The 18,774-nt window shown below is 57.6% G+C and overlaps 1 protein-coding gene across 7 annotated transcripts in view; it reads left to right on the top strand.

Annotated features, from left to right (window-relative positions):
• Positions 1-18,774, top strand: part of RPH3AL (rabphilin 3A like (without C2 domains)) — a 139,453-nt gene that overhangs the window by 119,385 nt on the left and 1,294 nt on the right. For all 7 annotated transcript variants that reach the window (XM_071210409.1, XM_058283103.2, XM_071210406.1 and 4 more), the window contains 2 exons: positions 15,461-15,574; positions 17,255-17,401. In XM_071210409.1, coding sequence (XP_071066510.1) covers positions 15,461-15,574; positions 17,255-17,401 — 261 coding nt within the window. The remainder of the gene's footprint in view (positions 1-15,460; positions 15,575-17,254; positions 17,402-18,774) is intronic.

The raw sequence follows: 18,774 nt of genomic DNA, 5'->3' as shown, positions 1-18,774 counted from the left end.
CTCCCTATTGTCTCTCACACTGTCAGTTGGCATTTAGTGTCACTTTTGCAGTGTTATTACGTAGAAAGTGAAATCGTTGTCTCCACATGAAAAGTGAGTGAACCCACCAACAGGGACACCTGTTGCAAGACAAGTGGGCATGGGCACATTTCTCCGTGAACGTGGAGTTGTATATCCAGCCCGTGTCACACACTGATCTTTCCAGCTGGCCACTGGGGGGCAGGGGTCTGGCCATGTGCCATCTGTGTATCCCCACTCCTGATCCTGACCCCACAGCCCTGCCCACAGTGGCTCTGTGGTCTGCTGTGAGCCTGGAGGTGACCCCTGCCCTCACCTCCAGAGCACTGCCGATGTACGCAGGGCTGGGGTCTTATTAGGGACCCCTGGGCAGGAAGGCCTTCATTTCTAGAGGCCTTTGTTCCTCTTTGGGCCTCAGTTTCCCCATGAGTAGAATGAGGAGGGGTGCTGGGCCTGAGAGTTAATGAGCCCTCTTCCAGTTTTGATATCTCTTTCCAAATCCAAAGGAAGGAAATGCTACTGGAGGAATTCCAGGCAGGTGGTAGACCACGGCTGGGCAGGCAGCTCCCAGAGCGCGCACGGAGGCTGCCACGCTGTGTCACCTTAGCCCCTCCATTCGCGTGCCCCTCGGCGCTACACGGGCGGCCAGTGAATTGCATCACACCCGCCCTGGCACCCACCGCCCTCAGTGCTTGTGATAAGCACCCACTAATGAACTGACTCTCCCTCTCAAAATCCCATCCCCAGGCTGGCCTCTTCGGCTTCATTATCACCTTCTGTGTCTCTTCATTTTACGCCCTGCATGGCTTCTCTAGTCCTGGGGAGCTGGAAGTTCCTGGGTTTTGTTTTTTTATTCAAAGATAATAGAAAGAGACCAGAAGCCCCCAAATGCACCCACACACAGACACAGGAGCCACCAAGAGGGACTCCCGGAGAGCGTGTTTTGTCCCTGCGTGGCGTGCTGCAGGCCGTGAGCGCCAGTCTTCACCGTGTAGGCCTGCTGTTTGCTTCAAGAAAATAAGCAAACAGACAACAACCGTTTAATTAGTACTAATTTTATTTTTGTATTTTTTCCTTGCGTACTAATTTTAAGCAGTTTGCCTTTCATTAATTTTTAACTGTTTAATTTTTAAAATTCATTAATTACACAAGGAATCTTTGAAATTCCACGCCTTATAAAAAAGCTGAAGCTCCTTTGCCTGCCTCCCCACCCCCACCCCCTCCCCAGAGGCCGCTTGGTGTGTGCCCTTGCAGCCCTCTGTTCAAGAATTTACATACAAAAAAAAAAGAATTTACATACACATAAATGTGCTATAGGTGAAACCAGCTGATTTCAACCATTTTTCAAATCTACACAGATGGCAATTTTTTATAGAAAGCAATTTTATATAATAGGCTATAGATATAGAAATAAATAGTATAGGAGGTTGCCAAAATTAGGTACCGATGTGCAACTTGGGATTTCCAGGTAACCACATACCTTAAAGCTCTTTCCATGTCAGCTTAGAGAACTCTTCCTCACTCTTTTCGACTGCTGAGTAGTATTCCATTATGTGGCTTTTCTCTGAATTATTTAGCTTTCTCCCTCTTGACAGACATTTCAGTGGTTTCCAACTGTTCACAGTTATAAATATATTCAATTAAAATTAAAATCCTTATTCACACATGCTAAATTCCAATGGGCTTTTTAAAATACCTCTTGCCAGGCTCCTCCCCTTGCACAGGTCAACAAGAAGCGCCTGTAACTAAGGGTCCCCGCTGGGGCTTCACAAGGCACTGAGGGCTAGTTGCAGAAGGATCTCCAAATAGAAATTTCTTGACCTTCTCCTTAGAGTCAGGGGGTGGGCACAGCCCTCGGCCTCACCCAGGTCACCCCGTCAAAGTGTCTTCATCAGAGCCCCTGTGAGCCAGAAGGCAGGAGGCGACCTGTCGCTGAAATGAGGGGACACCGTTTGGGGGGGTTGGGGGGCTGATGCCCTAAGGGAAGGCTGGAGCTGGTGGCCCTGAGCACCGGGCGTCCTGGCTGGAGTTGGCTCCGTGAGCTCCGAGCCCCCGCCCTGTGAAACTGGCCCTTGGAGCTCCAAATCAGCCCTGGGTCCTCGCGGCCTGGTGGCCCTGCGGGGCCGTTGGGCTGGGCTGTGGCCTCACATTGGGGGCACGTGGGCTTTGGCACCGGCTGGTCAGGAACGTGCTGGGGCTGTGGGGTGAGGACAGGGGGCAAGGCCGGGCGAGAAGCTGGTGGGCCCATCTCAGGAGCTCGCAACAGACACCCCGGGCCTGCAAAACTCTTGGGCTAGACGCCAAATTGGGGGCAGGCACCTGCCTGCAGCAACTTCCCATCAGTCAGAAAATCTAACGCCTCTCTCTGATTCCAAGGATCTGCTCTTCATCACAGGGATTATGGCTTCAAACTCAGAAAAGTAGCTTTGGAGGGAGACAAGCCAGCCCTAGTCCCCCACCTCCAAGCCTGTTTTCTTGTCTGTAAAAGGGGGGCGTATAGAATCGTCACTCCTGATTTTAGGGGAGCACAGGCAATCCAGTGGAGAAGGGGTAGCCTTCTCAGCAAACCATGGGAACAGCTGGACACCCACGTGCAAAAATGAGACACAGAGCTTACGCCCCCATAAAATGACCATCCCTACCCCCTCGGGCTGGTTCATGAATCGTTGCAGAAAGAGCGTGGAAAGCCAGCGCCTGGCAGGTAGCAAGCGCTCGGCAGTTTTGCCACAACCATCGTACCGCCTCGCCCCTCGCACCCGCGCTCTCTCGTGGGTCACGGGGGGCAGGCCGCGCCTTGCAGCCTAGTCAGGCTGGGGGTGAGCGTGTGAGGTACCAACCCCGCGCCTGCCTGCAGCAGACGTCCAGTGGGCGGTAGCGGGTCATGTAGCATTGCCAGCCGTGAGAAGGGGGCAAACACAGCCCCACTCCCTGCCCTGTTGCCCACAGGGCTGTGAGGGCCCCGGAAAGCAGTGGCGCAGGAGTGACCCCCATGCATCACCCCCGCCGCGAAGGCAGGCCTGGGCTGTGCTGCAGCCTGGAAGCCCCTCGAGGCCTGGCTGGCAGGGACCGGGCGTTCCTCCCGCAGCACCCCCGGGACAGGGCCCGGGATGCCCGGGGTCGTACTCACGACCGACCGCCGGGCTTAGTCGGCCGCTCGGAGGCAGGTTTGCTGGAGGCTGGTCACCCGGGGCCAGCAGCCCCTCCAAGGCCACTTGGCTCGGGTGTGTTTTCCCGTCTGGGGGTTCCCAGCGGCAGAGCCCCTTCCTCCCGGCAGCCCTGGGGCAGCGGGGGTCTGCTGAGTCCCCCGGCACCTGCTTTCCGATCTCCTGGTCCCAGCACAGCCCTGACCTCCTCGCCCGCGTCCCTCCCCGTCACCACCCCACATCCGGCCGCGCCGTTGGCTGGCCCCACTCGGACAACCCGGTGAAAAGCCGCAGTCCGCGAGTCCTGTCTGTGCCTCCGCCAGCCTGCGGGGAATTGAGTGTCATCCACCCCCCGCAAGGGCTGGGGCGGAGGAGTGGGGACGGCGCTGGGTTGCCCGAGCCCGCCGGCAGCAGCCCTGACGTGGGGTCAGCCGCCGCTCTTCCCGTCTGGCCGCCTTCTGCCAGCCTTAGCTGTGAGCCTGGGAACCGCTGGCCAGGCAGTCTGTGCAGGGGAAAGGGGCTGCCTTCAGGCCCTATTCCTGAGTGGCCACATAAAAACAGCCCCCAGGGAGCGGATGCAGCTCAAGTGGTTGAGCACCTGCTTCCCACGTACGAGGTCACGGGTTCGATCTAAGGTACCTCCTAAAAACAAAACAAACAAAAAGACCAACTCATTGGGGAACGGATGTAGCTCAGTGGTTGAGCGCCTGCTTCCCATGTATGAGGCCCTGGATTCATTCCCCAGCACATCCTAAAAACAACAAGAAGAAATAAAACAGCCCCAGAGCAGCTGCCAGGGCTCATGTGGCTGCTCGTTCCGGGCACCGTGCTAAGTATTGTGCACCAGTCCTGGGGTGGGGTACGACGATTGTCCCCACTTGACCAAACTGCCCTTCCCATAAATCTCAAGGAAATAGAGGCCTGGCAGTCTCGTGTGGGTGTGTTTTGGAAGAGGAACGCACATAGACCTGTTTTGGATCCTTGGAGCCCTGGATGATGCTGCGCTCGCGCCAGTGTCAATGGCGTGGAACCCAGGGACGCCCAGAACAGAAGTCCTCAGCTCGAACGAGCTGCTGTCGCCCACCCCACCTCCTCCCTGTCCTGGGCATCCTCGCTGGCGGGGAGATTTCTTTTCCAAGAGAAGCACCCATAAGTCACACCACGGAGGGTACAGCCGCTGCTCTCGTCTGCCCAAACCCAGTGGCAGCCTGAGCTGGCGGGTTGAGTCTCGGGGCCTGATCTGATGGGAAAGCGTGCCCAGCCCCCCGAGCCAGACCCCTGATGGGAAAGCGTGCCCAGCCCCCCGAGCCAGCCCCAGGCATCAGTTCAGCAAACGTGCGTGGAGCGCCCACCGCGTGCCAGGCTGTGCCGGGCCCTGCTCCGCACGGGGAAAGAGCGCCCCTCTCCAGCCGCTCACCTGTCTCCCCGCGTGAACCAACAACTTAATTCTGCCCAGTCCGGATTTAGCAGCCTTCAGGGACCTGAACGAAGTGAATAAATCTGGGCCCGCCTACCCTGTCTGACTTCACTGAAGCCCCAGGAGATAACAGTGCCAGCTCCGCTCTTCTTGGCAGCTCTCCGGGGCCCTCTGTCCATCATGGGGGGGGGGGCGGTTTGCCACCCTCGCAGATGGGGCTGAGCTGATTTCCCACAGAAACAGGCAGTTGGAGGCCGGGGGCGTCTGCTCTGGGCTCTCCCTTCAGAAAGGAAGGGGGGTTGCCCCTGGAATAGGGGAGGGGCTGGGGGCACGAGTGATCCCCTCCCTGAAGCACAGCAAAGCGGGCAGCCCGCCCCCACCCGAGCTCTGCGCTCAGAGCCCATCAGCCTGGGGGAGGCACTGAGGCACAAACCCAGAGGCCAAGAAAGCCGGGCCCTGCGGAGATGTGACGGAGGGGCCTGGAGGGGGAGCCGGAGCCGGAGCCGGAGGCAGGTGGACAGAGACACTGACCTGGAGAGCAGGGCCACGAACCCGAGAAAGACGGGCCGGGAGGCAGACCCAGGAAGACTCAGAACACACGGAGACAGGGAAAGAGAGACGGGAGGAAAGAGGGAAGGAAAGACGAGAGACTCAACAGCCAAAGCAGAGAGAGAGAAAAACAGGCAAGAGATGAAGGAAACGAAAGACAGAGGGTCATGGGCGCAGAGACACAGAAAGAACAAGAGCTGCAGAAAGACACCCTTCACTTCCCAGCGCAGGAGCGGGCAGGAGGCCTGCCTCCCTTTATTTCTTCCAGGAGAAATGGCGCAGAGACTACCCAAGCCACCCCACCCTACGTCCCCTGGTTTCCTGAGCCAGCACGGCTGCCCTGGCCTCAGAGGAGCCCACCACTTGGCCTTTGCTTTTCCTGGCCTCTGTCCCGGATGCTGCAGCATTTCTAGCTGCCTGAAAGGCGCCCACTCTTAAATCTACCTCCTCCAGGAAGCCCTCCCTGAACACCCCCACCAGTGTATCATGTTCTCTCTTGGGGGCACCGTCCTTCCATCAGTTGCCCATTCTATTTGGAGCTCCTCAAGCAAGGGCAGGGACTACAGGATTTCACTGCCGGTGACCACGTCTTTATCGATCTGGAGATCCGTCTTCATTATCTGGTGCCTCCTGCCTGTCTGTGAGGCTGAAGGAGGGAGTTAATTAAAATCAATGGAGAATGAGCAAGCACAGCAGACCCACCCCTCCCATATCCCAATTCCCAGCCTGGTCTTTGCTGCACCTGCCGACGCCTGCCCCCCTGGGGCCCCCCTCAGGGCTTCGGGCAGCCTGCAAAGGGGCCCTTCCCTAGCTCTCCCACTGGGGGTCCTGGGGCTCCCCATCTTACAGATGAGAAAACGAGGCTCTGGGGGCCAGGCCGCTGGCGAGGGGGAGCCGAGCACACCGGTCCTGACTCCCAGCTCGGGCGCGGGGGAGGCCAGCGGTGGCTCTCAGAAAGCCTCTTCTGGCCACAGCGTCCCGCCGCAGGGGCCTGAAGGAGTTCCCAGAACAGAGCCTGGACCCGGGTTTGGAAGAAGAGCAGGCTGCGTGCGCAGGGCACGGCCCCGCCCGTCCTCCCGGGTCCGGGGCCGCGGGCCTGCCCGGCTGCCCGGCTCGGCCACGGCGTGTCCTTCAAGGGGGCGGCACCTGCCTGGGGGAAAGCCCAGCTCTCCGGCAGAGGCTGGAGAAGGACGCTGGGGCTCCAGGCTCTCCTTCCGCCTTGCAGGCTCCGGGCCGCTACTTCTGCACACGCTTCATTTCCTCTCCTAGGAAGTGTTTCCAGGGAAGCAGGCCACAAGTGCTTACTGAGTGCCTGCTTTGCCCCAAGCCCAGTGCTGGGGCTGAGGACAGGAGAGGATGTGAACTAAGACATGGCTTCTGCCCTCGGGTGGTTCCAGGCGCAGCCGAGGAAGTCAGGCTGGGGGCTGGCGGAAAAGCACAGCACCAGACGGTGTCCGGCAAGGGCAGAGCCCGGCTCCGTCCTTTTCCTGGGGCTGGGGAGACTTTCAACAGAGGCACATTTTGAACAGGTGCCTGGAGGATGGATAGAATTCCCATTTTTAAAACTACCTGTAGGCTTGTGTAGCTTTTCTTTTTTTTCCCCTAGGAGGTACCAGGGACTGAACCCAGGAGAGCAGATGTAGCTCAACCACCGAGCTACAGCTGCTCACCTTGTATAGCTTTTTTTTCCCCTCTCCCCTTCCCCTGCTTCCCCCCCCCCCCCCCCCCCGCCCGACTGTTGTCTGCTCTCTGTCCATTTGCTGTGTGTTCTTCTGCGTCTGCTTGCATTGTTAGGCAATACTGGGAAACTGCATCTCTTTTTTGTTGTTGTTGCGTCATCTTGCTGCATCAGCTCTCTGTGTGTGTGGCACCACTCCTGGGCGAGCTGTACTTCTTTTTTTCATGCAAGGCAGCTCTCCTTGCGGGACGCACTCCTTGTGCATGGGGCTCCCCCACGTGGGGGCGCCCCTGTGTGGCACAGCACTCCTTGTGCACGGCAGCTCATCAAACAGGTTAGGAGGCCCTGGGTTTGAACCCTGGACCCTCCATATGATAGGCGGATGCCCTATCAGTTGGGCCCGTCCGCTTCCCCAGCTTTTTAAACTTGCAAAGCCTTTTCTCCTGCTTGGCCTTCTTTTATTGCTAGTTATCATCATCTCCATTTTACAGATGAGGAGACTGAGGTTCAGAGAGATTAAGTACATGCCTGGGAGTGTGCAAGGCAGCTGAACCCGAGCCCAAGATGCTGGGGTGGACTAGAAGTGCTTCTTTCCCACTCTGCGGCCCCTGCCTCCGACAGGGCAAAGGGTCCAGAAAGCAGTGCTGAAGAGGGGAGACGGCAAACTGTCCTGCCTGGAGGGAGGCTTTCTAGGGAACAGAGGCGTCGGGTCGAGGCTGTGCCAAGGGGAGCTCTACATTGCTCGGTGGGGTGGGAAGAGGAAGGAGCCTGGTGATAGAGCAGGGTTCAAACCCCAGCTCGGCCTCCGAATGGCCTCTAAAGGCATCCAGCCCTCGGTGTCCCGTGAGGCAGGGGTGGGATTCCAGGCTCCCACACAGGAGACGAGTGCACCCCTGTGACGCTGACCTGGGCACCCAACGTGGTGGCCCGGAGGCCAAGACGTGCCCGTGTTTGGGCCTATGTGTTTGGGACGCCCCCTCAAATAAAACAGCTGCCGCTTAGCCAGCACCTGCCACGTGCAGGCGCTGCCTGTGTGACACGTTTTCACATTCATACAACCCAGGAAGGGAGCATCCTCCCCCGTTTCACAGATGGCCCACTGAGCACACAGAGAGGGAAAGACACCGGCCCAAAGTTACACAGCTGGGACGCAGCAGAACCAGGATACAAACCTGACTCTGACTCAGAGCCGGTGCCTCCTCATCGCCCCACTCTTCCCTCCCGCAGTCACCAGAAATGGAGCCTTGGACTTGAGGAGGCGCCTCAGGATCTCAGGCCAAACCAGGCCTTTTTTTGGGGGGTGGGCGGTTATGAGCAGTCCTAGCCTAGCGCAGGGGCCGCAGCGCCGGCCTGGGGGGCTGGGGAGGGCTAACTGGAAAGTCAGTGCATTCCTCAGGGCCTTATCGTTCTTTTACATTAAAAAAAAAAGGGTTTTTTTTGTTTTCAGTATGCAAAACCTTCCACCATCTGCTTTGCCTTGGCAGAATGTTTGCTGAAAATATCTCTCTCCCGCTAATCCCCATCATTTCTGGGGGCTCTGGGAGCCTCCCAGCGGAGCAGCGGCAGCTCACAAGCGCCTTCCAAGCGCACAGGCTGCTGGCGGTCCTGGTGCCAGGCGGGCGGAGGCTTGTGGCCCAGAAGGGGAGCTTTCCCGGCTCTCGCCCCGGGAGGGGAGCCAGCGTCCTCTGCACATGGGACAAAGCAGGCTGAAGCTGAATCCCAGGAAGCAGGTCCAGACAAGCGCCCAGGTCAGCCACGTAGCCTCTACGATGACACCCAGCGGGGTGTGGGGGCTTGGCCCCCGAATCCCAGCACAGCACTGCGAGTGCCAGTGGCCACCATCCAGCCTGGCCCCTGGGCTGTCCCAGGCGAAGCGTGTCCACGGGACAGCAGCTGCCAACCATCGTCCTTTTAAGGCAGGCAGGCAAGTCTTTCCAAAAGTAAAGGCTTCCCTGCCCCCCTCCATGTACCCAAACTGAGTTTCCATGGCGACAGTCAAATTGCAAATCCAAGAGTGAGCTGGTTTGGGGGGGGTTGGGGGTAGCGAGCTGGCCTATCCCCAGAGAGCTGGGCCTGACTGGGGCTGGGGCTGTCCACCCCTGAGGACAAGTGCTGAGCTGAGGGGAGCAGCCCTTCTGGGGCTCAATGGGATGGTCTCAGGGATGCCAGGTCCCCAAGCAAGTGGTCTAGGAGCCCCGGCCAGGAGCGCGCCTGGGTGACTCTATTTTAACGGTGCTTCCATTGCAGGAAGGCTATGGGGACAGTCCGCTCATCTTCTCCCCGGTGTTTTCCCATCTTGAATCTGAAAAGTCAGGCGTGGGCAGAATACAAGCTCTCATCACCGAGCCATCCCAGACTCATCCTTTGGGGAATTAAAGAAAAAAATCTATATCAGCCCTCAGACACAGAGTGTTTTGTTAGGGATGGAAGAGCAAAGGGCCAAAAGATTTATGAGCCTAAAAGCTTTGTTAATAGGCCTGGAAAATTTATGATCACAGCTGCTGTGCAAGGAAAGGTGGCAACGGCAATCGAATGGCAGATTGGCCAAGGTGTGGGTTTTATGGTGACATTTCAGGGGGAGGAAGAAGCAGCAGCTTCTTCCTTTGCTGCTGGAAGAAGCTGTGAATATTTGGGTAAACGGTGTGTGCTTTGGGCTGTGGTCCAGGGACATCCTGCCGTGCCTTCTAAGTGCGTTTATTTCCTACTAACGATCAGTACCGATGCAGGACATGGACACTGCCGACTGCCTTTGGTTTGTTTCTTTTGAGTGGGGTTTATTAGCATTGATTCGACACGGGATTTGGGTTTGCACCACAGAGACCTCTAAGCTGAGGCCTGGCGCTGGCTTGAAATTCCAGACACAGTGAGCAAAACTGCTGGAGCTGAGGGAAAGCGAGGGGAGCAGGCTGCTTCCCTGCTCTGGGACACCTGTGTGAGCACAATTGTCATCTGATGCCATTACCCTGCGATGATTAAGTTCATGCGTCACCTCGGCTGGGCTACAGCGTCCAGGTGTTTGGTCAAGGCTGTGCTGGCCTGATGGTTACTGTGAGGCTATTTCCTGGATTTAAATCATCAGTCAGTTGATTGCATCTGTGGCTGATTTCACCTACAATCAACTGAGCAATGAGAGAAGTCTCATGCAGTCAGTCAAAGACCTTCAAGGGAGAAGTACGACTTCAGCAGTCAGAAGGAAGCCAGCCTCTCCTGGGGAATTCACCAAAAACATTCATCAGAGGGATGCAGACGTGGCTCAACAGATAGAGTGCCCGCCTACCATATGGAGAATCCAGGGTTCAATTCCCAGGCCTCCTGACCCATGAGGTGAGCTGGCCCACGCACAGTGCTGCCGCGCAAGGAGTACCATGCCAAGCAGGGATGTCCCCCACATAGGGGTGCCCCACGTGCAAGAAGTGCACCCTGCAAAGAGAGCCACCCCGCGTGAAAGAAGTGCAGCCTGTGCAGGAGTGGTGCCACACACACGGAGAGCTGACGCACAAGATGACACAACAAAAAGAGATGCAGTTTCCCGGTGCCGCCCGACAATGCAAGAGGACACAGAAGAACACACAGCAAATGGACACATAGCAGACAATGGAGGGGAAGGGGAAAGAAATAAATAAAAATAAATCTTAAAAAGAAAAAAACTTCATCAGCCTTCCCAGTTTGCAGCCTGCCCTACAGAATTCGGACTTGCCCATCCCCAAAGGTGCATGAGCCAATTCCTAAAATAATCTCATAATATTCACATGATACATATATATATCCTGGCAGTCCTGTTTCCCTCGAGAACCCTGACTAGTACACCCCGTTTTCTATGACTGTGTACCTTTGGGGTCTAGAAAAGGAGACAGAGAACACACCAGCTGCCTGTAACTTGAGGAATTGTTTGGTTCTTTTTTTTTTTTTTAAGATTTTTATTTATTTATTTATTTCTCTCCCCTTCTCTGATCCCCCCAGTTTGTTTGGTTCTATTTTTTTTTTTTTTTTCTCTCCCCTTCCCCTCTACCCCCCGCCCCGGTTGTCTGGTCTCTATGTCTATTTGCTGTGTCTTCTTCTTTGTCCACTTCTGTTGTTGTCAGCGGCACGGGAATCTGTGTTTCTCTTTGTTGCGTCATCTTGTTTTGTCAGCTCTCCATGTGTGCAGCGCCATTCCTGGGCAGGCTGCACTTTCTTTCGCGCTGGGCAGCTCTCCTTATGGGGCACACTCCTTGCGTGTGGGGCTGCCCTACGCGGGGGACACCCCTGCGTGGCACAGCACTCCTTGCGCGCATCAGCACTGTGCATGGGCCAGCTCCACACGGGTCAAGGAGGCCCAGGGTTTGAACCGTGGACCTCCCATGTGGTAGGCGGCCGCCCTATCCACTGGGCCAAGTCCGCTTCCCTGTTTGGTTCTTTTTTTTTTTTTTAATATTACATTCAAAAAATATGAGGTCCCCGCGCACCCCCCATCCCCTCCACTCCCCCCACAGCAACACTCTCCCCCATCATCATGACACATCCATTGCATTTGGTGAATACATCTCTGAGCATTGCTGCACCTCATGGTCAATGGTCCACCTCATAGCCCACACTCTCCCACGTTCCATCTAGTGGGCCATGGGAAGACATACAATGTCCGGCAATTGTCCCTGCAGCACCACCTAGGACAACTCCAAGTCCCGAAAACGCCTCCACATCTCATCTCTTCCTCCCATTCCCCACACCCAGCAGCCACCATGGCCACTTTCTCCACACCAATGCCACATTTTCTTCGATTACTAACCACGATAGTTCATGAATAGCATATCAGTAAGTCCACGCTAATCCTTACTCTATTCCTCCATCCTGTGGAACTGGAATGGTTGTGTCCACTCCACATCTATGTCAAGAGGGGGCTTAGATTCCACAAGGATGCTGGATGCAATCCTCCTGCTTTCAGCTGTAGGCACTCTTGGCTCCATGGTGTGGTGGTTGACATTCTTCAACTCCACGTTAGCTGAGTGGGGTAAGTGCAATAAATCAGAGTGTAGGAGCTGAAATCTATTGAGGCTCAGGGCCTGGCTATCATATGGTCAGTCCACAGTGTTTGGTTCTTTTTAAGTCTTGTGCAGCCAGGCACCACAGGGCCCTAGGCAGGAAGGATGGGCAGGGAATCCCGAGGCAGCTGCCTCCAGAGAGATGGGGAAACCAGAGCCGAGCCCAGGCACCACGTTCTCCCGGGGACAGCGCACTGCTTAACACCACAGAGGCCGGGGTGCTGGTCCCCTCCCCCGCTCCAGGAGCGAGGGAGCCCCAAATCCGCCCCCACTCCCCCTGCTACCCCAAGGAAGATTTGGGGAGCTCCTTGCTCCAGGGGTTTACCAGGAACCCTGCCTCTTGCCCCCCACCTCCACCCCCCATGCCTGGGGACCCACAGAGTTGGTGTTAGACACTGAGTCAAAACTACGCAGGTGCTGATACAGCTGGCAGCCGTGAGAGCGAGGCTCGGCCGATTCATGATCAGAGAAACCCAGGCCAGGAACGGAAAGCAGTACCACATCACGTCAGACTTCCACCTGGATTTCTCAAGTACGCGGCAGAGGGCACCTGAGCCCTAGCTGCTCCCAGTCCCCTCTTGATTGTACATCACCAAAGCCCAAACCAGAGCTCTTCCTTGGGGGCTGGGGAAGGAAGGAGACAGCAGGCAGAGCCTTGAGACAGGAAAGGAAGGACAAGGCTGAGAGCCGTGCCACCGCCGTCACTTTTGTGCCAGCCCACGTTGATCGGGCTCTGCGGGAAAGGAGAGCCACCCTGACCTGGACCTGTAGGTCCGGTGTCATCCGCGCCTCAAGGAGTCTCACGTACAGCCGGGGAATCAGACCCGCCCACGCTTAGAGGAGGACGTTATTGGCGCCGCAGTAGCCAGAAGCACAGGGTGTCTCAGCCAGGGCGCGGGCGGCAGGTGGCGGGCAGTGGGTGCTTCCTGGAGGGAAGGCAGGTCACCACAGGGGACAATGACTGGTAGAGTCGGGCAGGAGCTATGGCCGTTTGGGGTTGGAGGAACGGGTTGACTGGGCGAGGCTGGAGAAGTAGCCAAGGGGCAGGGGCTGGACTTGTTCCTGTAGGTTAGGGGAGCAGCCCCCCACTGGGTGGGGGGGGAACTGGCAGGGAAGCGTCGCAGGTGGGCGGAGGCGGGGCGTGGTCACAGGAGCCCAGGCTGGAGAGGACGAGGCCTTGAGCTGAAGTAGGGCAGCGGCAAGGGCGAGGAGACGTTGATTCAAGAGCTGTTTCAGAGGCGAGATTGGCAGGACACGGTGATTGGAGAGTCGCAGGGATAAGAGGCTCCAGAAGCAGGAGGAGGGAACTTCGTAAAGCTGCTGTGCTGGGCTGGCGCCACCCCACCCCCTGCTCCTTGGTTCTGTGAGCCGTGGCTCCCGTAGCTGAAAATAACACAGGTGGAAGGCACAGAGGTTTTCTGGAAGGCTCTAGATCTAGACGGAAAGCACATGGCATGCCGTTTCCCCTCCTGTCCACGCGTTAGCTGGTGCTCCTGACCCCTGCACCCGCTGAGCTCAGGTGCAGCAGGCTCGGGACCAGCAGGCTGCCCCTGAAGGCGGGGCCGATCCCAGGGCACCGATTAGCCCCGCGGTCTAGAGCGATCCTTTTCCAGACTTATCTCCCACAGAAGGGGTCCCCACGGCACAGAGTATTTTGGGTGGTTGTGTAAGGTAACGCCTGCTGATGTAACGCAGTGCCTGGTGTGAACGGCTCGGCCCCTCCCAGCCCCCTCCACAACCACACTTTCCATTTCCCTGGTGAAACCGAGTGAACGCTCACCGGCAGCCTCTGGTTCCCACCCAGCGTGAGTGGGTTATACACCTAGGAGAGCTGTTCCCTTAGATCCCAAACCTTTCTACGCAGGTGCACTTATTATAACTACCTAATTTAATTAAGTGTTATGTAAGTTGATGAAGAGAGTCAGAAAAGAGAGCATTGTTAAAACCAAGCATTTGGAAAGTCTTGATAGAGGCAGTCCGCTTAAAAGAAATGCCATTGTTTAGGTTGACTTAGGTATGGACGGGACAACTGTAAAAAACCGGAGGAAGAAACAGAAAAATATCAAAAGAAACTGCACTCATCTTACTTTGCCAGTGTAAAGTTCTTGCTCCAATTTAATGACCGTGAGTCTGGGAATCAGACAGTGCAGTACGTGTGCAGCTTATACGTGACGGCCACGTGGGCCAGTCTCCGAGAAGCACCCAGGCGTCCATCAGAAGCTTGGCGAGTGTTGCACAGGGCTGTGTTTAAATGAAAACAGAACGTTTAAAGTACGCACACGTTCTGTATTAGGACCCCCGCTGTTGATGAACCGGCAACGGTCCTGCTTATGCCAGAAAAGAGGGCTTCTACCAAAGTGGGTGTTCGCTGTGCGCCAGCTGGCTCCCCTCGCCCATCTCACTGCCCACACAGGAACTCACCCTCCAGCCAGAGAGACTCCCCCTGCCCTCTCTGCGGACGCTGACCATGCACCCAGGATCCCAGAGCAGTGTGCACGTCCCCTCCAGCGAGTGCACGCAGCCTTTAGGAGCCCCTCGCCTCCTTCATTTGGTGTCACCTGCCAGAGGGGAAGCAGGGGCCCTGGCAGCCCCACTGACCATAAGGAGGGCACACGGGCTCGGGGCAGCCAGTGAGTGAGCCGCCGGCCTGGCACCACCAAGGTCAGGGGCCTGGACCACGAGGAGCTACCCCAGGCACACCTCCTGCCTCCCCCTCCGCCCTCTGGGGACTGTCTGGACCTCCTGTTCACACAGCAGGGGGTACTGGGGACCCACCAGCTTCCTGCACCGTGCCGAGCGAGGGGTGGCCTCCGGGCTCTGGCTCAGCTCCGCCCTCATCACCTGTGCATCCAACGCCACGACCTACACTGAATGGCCTGGTGAGACAGAGACCACCAGGGCCACCAGGTGGACCACATCGGGACAAACTGCAGCACCGGGCAGGCGGGGTGGCCAGGGGTGGCCTCAGGCCTGCCTTTGGGGAGGGAGTTGCACAGCCAGAGGCAAGTCCTGGCACGAAGAGGCAGGGACTAGGGCCCAGTGTGGCCAGCCCCAGCAGGGAGGGCTCACCCCCGGGCCAGCCACCTCCACAGGCCACCCCCTCCCTGAAGCGGTCAGAACCCTCTGTCCATGGTGGAAGCCACTTGTCACCTTCGGAGCAGGCACAACTGCTCTGAGGCTGCCACCTGGCAACACTTAAAGGTGAAAGGTGTAATAGTAGCTGACCTCATGGAGTGTTCTAGGCACTTTACATGTCCTAATTCATTGAAACTTCAGAACAGCCCTATGAGGTAGGAACTGTCACTGTCCCATTTTACAGACAAGGAAACTGAGGCACTTGTAGGGAAGGAGCGGAGATTCCAGCCCCGGCAGCCTGTTCTCAGAACGACTCTTGACTCTGCTAGAGGAACTGAACTGGGAGCCGGCAGGCTGGGGTCTCATTCCGGCTCATGCAGTGACTGGTGGTGGGGTCTTGGGCCAGAGTCTGCCCGTCCCAGGCCATTGTTTCTCAGGCCCAAAACCAAAGGGCCACTTTGTCACAGCAGGAGGGAGCCCTGCCCTGGGCCCTCTGCCCAGACACCTGCTGCCAGTGGCGGGCAGGGATGACCTCCTGTGTCAGTATCTGTGTCTTTTCCAGTGGTTTCCAGTGACAGTGACAGTGACTCGGATATCAGCTCCTCCAGCCTGGAGGACAGACTCCCACCCACAGGGGTCAGAGACCTGAAAGCCGACAAACCACCAGGGGAGTCGGGTAAGTGTGAAGTAGCACTGCCTGTTTCAGAAGCCCCAGGGCAGAGTGGCTCTGCTGCCTCCTGGGGCTGCTGCTCCCAGCGGGTGTCTGCCCAGTTGTTCAGGATGAGGGGAGAAGTGGCTCTGGAAGGCCGCAAGTCTCAGAGCTAAAAGATGAGCACCCCTGAAAAGCAGGCCGTAAAGTGAGGTTCACCTCTATGTTCAGAGGGTGCAAGGAGGGCAAGGGGTAAAGGGCAGGCCCAGCCAGGCTCCCTGCGCCCCGTACCTGTGGGCCTCCACTGTCTCGTCTGCAGCACGGAGGATGGAGCAGTAGGTCTGCAAAGGTCCTTCTGAACGTCACATCTCTGAGCTCATGTGACCATGTTACATGAAGGAGCATTTACTTGAGTACTGAGGCTGGAGCAGAGAAGGCCTGGGAAGCACGTTTTGTTTTCCTTTCCTTGAAGGGCCTTCTATGGAAATGACCAGCTTTATCCAGAGTTGCTCCAGAGGTTAGAACTAGATTCTCTGAAACAAGTTTCAGGAAGGCTGATAGAAGTGCAAGGGAAGAAAGAGGTTTATAGTAACTTCAACTACCCCCAACTGGAATAAAAGGCCTCGGGTGGCTGTCCTGGAGCCAAGGTTGGGTGGCCCCCTGCCAGAGCTGGTGTGGAAGGAATTCCTGCTGAGGTGGGGAGCTTGGGCTAGATCGAGATGGCGAATGCCTGAACCTGTGCCACCACGCCCACTGCCGTGTCCATGGCAGACATCACTAGTTGATCATGATACTCTTTCCCACAGAGGCCTGAAGTGGCCACCGAATCCTCCCTGGTGTAGTTTTCCAAGTGGTCAGTATCAGTAGGCAGGGATAACCCAGAGAGGCAAACTTCCCTGGACTAGATGATCTCTTACACATCTCCAGGCCAGATCCTATATTAGAAAAGTATGAAGGAAATTTACCTGCCAGCCTTGTTTTCCAGGCAGGCCTTATCCCCCCACCCCACCAGAGCGCCCCTCCATTCACCCCTCTCAGCTGTGACTAAGTGGTCCAGGAGAGAGGAACCATCAGGGCAGTGTTACAGGGCCCACGGCTACCCAGCTGGGCAAGGACTAGCACCTCTTAAGTGACGAGTCTTTAGTCAAAGCAGCAGTTAATCTCCCTCTTATTTGATGAACTAAAATATACGCCCTTTCCCCGCACACACTCATTCTACAAAGGCAGGAAAAACTGTTAATTCCCAATTGCCGTACTGGAGACTTTATCTGACATGTAGTGAAAAGACCCAAAGGTCCCATTCTGTTGCCTTATTTGTTTGTTTGTTTATTTATTTATAGGAGGTACCAGGGACGTCATCCATGCAGAGCAGGTGCTCAGCCATTGAGCTACGTCTACGCCATTCTACTGCCTTTAAATGTCTTGGCCCAGGGGATTGGATGTTGCTCAGTGGTTGAGTGCCTGCTTCCCTTGTATGAGGTCCCAGGTTCAATCCCCGGCGCCTCCTAAAAATATAGAAATAAATCCAGAAGGGTGGGGCATGCTGGAACAGGACAGCCATCTGGGGGCGCTGCTGGGAAGGCAGTCCCTTAGGCGCCCCATCTTCCCAAATGGGAAGTCATCGTAGACGGGCTAAAGGGCAGCTGACCCGTCTCCCCTCAGGCCTGGGGGCCGGCTGAGCACCCTGCCACGCGTGGTCTCTTGCAGGTGGCAGCACGCCGTCCCCCCGGACAGGGCTGGCCCGCCCCCCCAGCCTCCTCTCTGGGAGCCAGAGCAGCCTGGCCAGCGAGACCGGGGCGGGCGCTGCGGAGCCGCAGGGAGGCACCTCGCCCCAGCCCGACTCCAAGGGCCCCGGTGAGTGCCCGGCCGCCCTTGTGGCCCCTCTGCCCTCCGCCTGTCTCACTCAGTCCTCTAAAACCGGTCATGGCACATGACCTCTTCAGGCCTCCTTGTTTGCAGAGCTGTGTCAGGCATGGGGGGTCAGAGAGGAGCCAGAATTCATCCTGGACGGTGATGATCGGAGAGAGGGACCCGAAATTACAGCCACGGACGCCGCGCCTAGCCACCTGCCTCCTCCACCGCGGAGCGCAGTTAATTGTTAAAGCGTTTTCCCCTTTCCATGACGATGAGACTAACTCCTGTGGCCCGAGCAGCTCCCCTGGCCAGGCGCTGAGCCCAGGTGCTTTTCCAGGAGCACAGGCCTGCTGTCCACTCCTCGCCTGAGCCTCTTCCTGTACCCAAGAAACCCACCACGTAGCTGAGGGAGCCCAAACACCCCTCCAAAAGGCACCCCCACACAGCCTTAGACCACGGGGTGACCGGGTTGTGGCAGGGAGAACGAGGGGCCGCTCGCGCGCCGGCCGGCCCGAGCACCCAGAAGGCCGTAGGCGAAAGGCTTATTGTCCCCACTAGAAGTTGTGGAAACCGAGGCACAGGGAGGGTAAGGGCAAGAGCCCAAGGCTCACGTGCCAGCTTGAGAAAATTACGCACGGGCGGGTTTGGCCCCAGTCCCCTTCGGGAAAGGAGGCCTGGCCGGACCAGCCCTCCCGCCACCCATCAGCAGCTGGCACCAGACGTGGGGGTCCTGGCGGCCACACCCAGGGTGCCACACGGGCGCGGGGGGCTCCGGGCAGCCACCCTCCTCGGCATGGCCGAGTGCTCGCCGTCCTCTCCCCCCACCCACCTCCCGCTGCCCCCGAGAGGGCTCCCGGGGAGGGGGAGGCCTCCGTGGACCGCCTCCCCTCCCTCCAGCCCCGCAAGGTCCTCCATGGGTGGCGGGTTTGGAAACAGGCCTGCGCGCCAGGCACAGGCTCAGAGCAGTCGAATATCAGCCGTGGTGTGGTTCCAGCTCATGTTTGGTCTCTCTGCTCCCAGTTCCATTATTGCTAAAGTGGGACCATCATCCTCCCCCTCCCAGGTTGAGGGAAGGGTAAAATCTCTCAACAGGCACAGCGCCTACCCTCGTGGGCCCTCGGGGGGTGAGGTAACGAATGGGGCGGGGTCGCGCTCATGCACAGAAAGGGCTCCAGGGCTTAGGAGGTGACTCGCGGACCGGCCCAGGGGCAGGTGCTGTACTCCGGTGCCCCTTTGCTCCTGCGGCATCCTCAGACCTCCCGTGTCCATCAGCCCAGGGTACACGTGGACGCGCTGCGGCACAGAGGGGTCATGGCGTGCCTGCCCGCTGCAGCAAGGCGAGGCCGTGCGGGCCACGGTGTGGCTCCCCTGCC

Source organism: Dasypus novemcinctus, chromosome 21 (assembly GCF_030445035.2).
Source record: "Dasypus novemcinctus isolate mDasNov1 chromosome 21, mDasNov1.1.hap2, whole genome shotgun sequence".
Classification (NCBI taxonomy): domain Eukaryota; kingdom Metazoa; phylum Chordata; class Mammalia; order Cingulata; family Dasypodidae; genus Dasypus; species Dasypus novemcinctus.
Note: the sequence above shows the minus strand (reverse complement) of the source record. Positions and strands in the feature narration are given on the sequence as shown.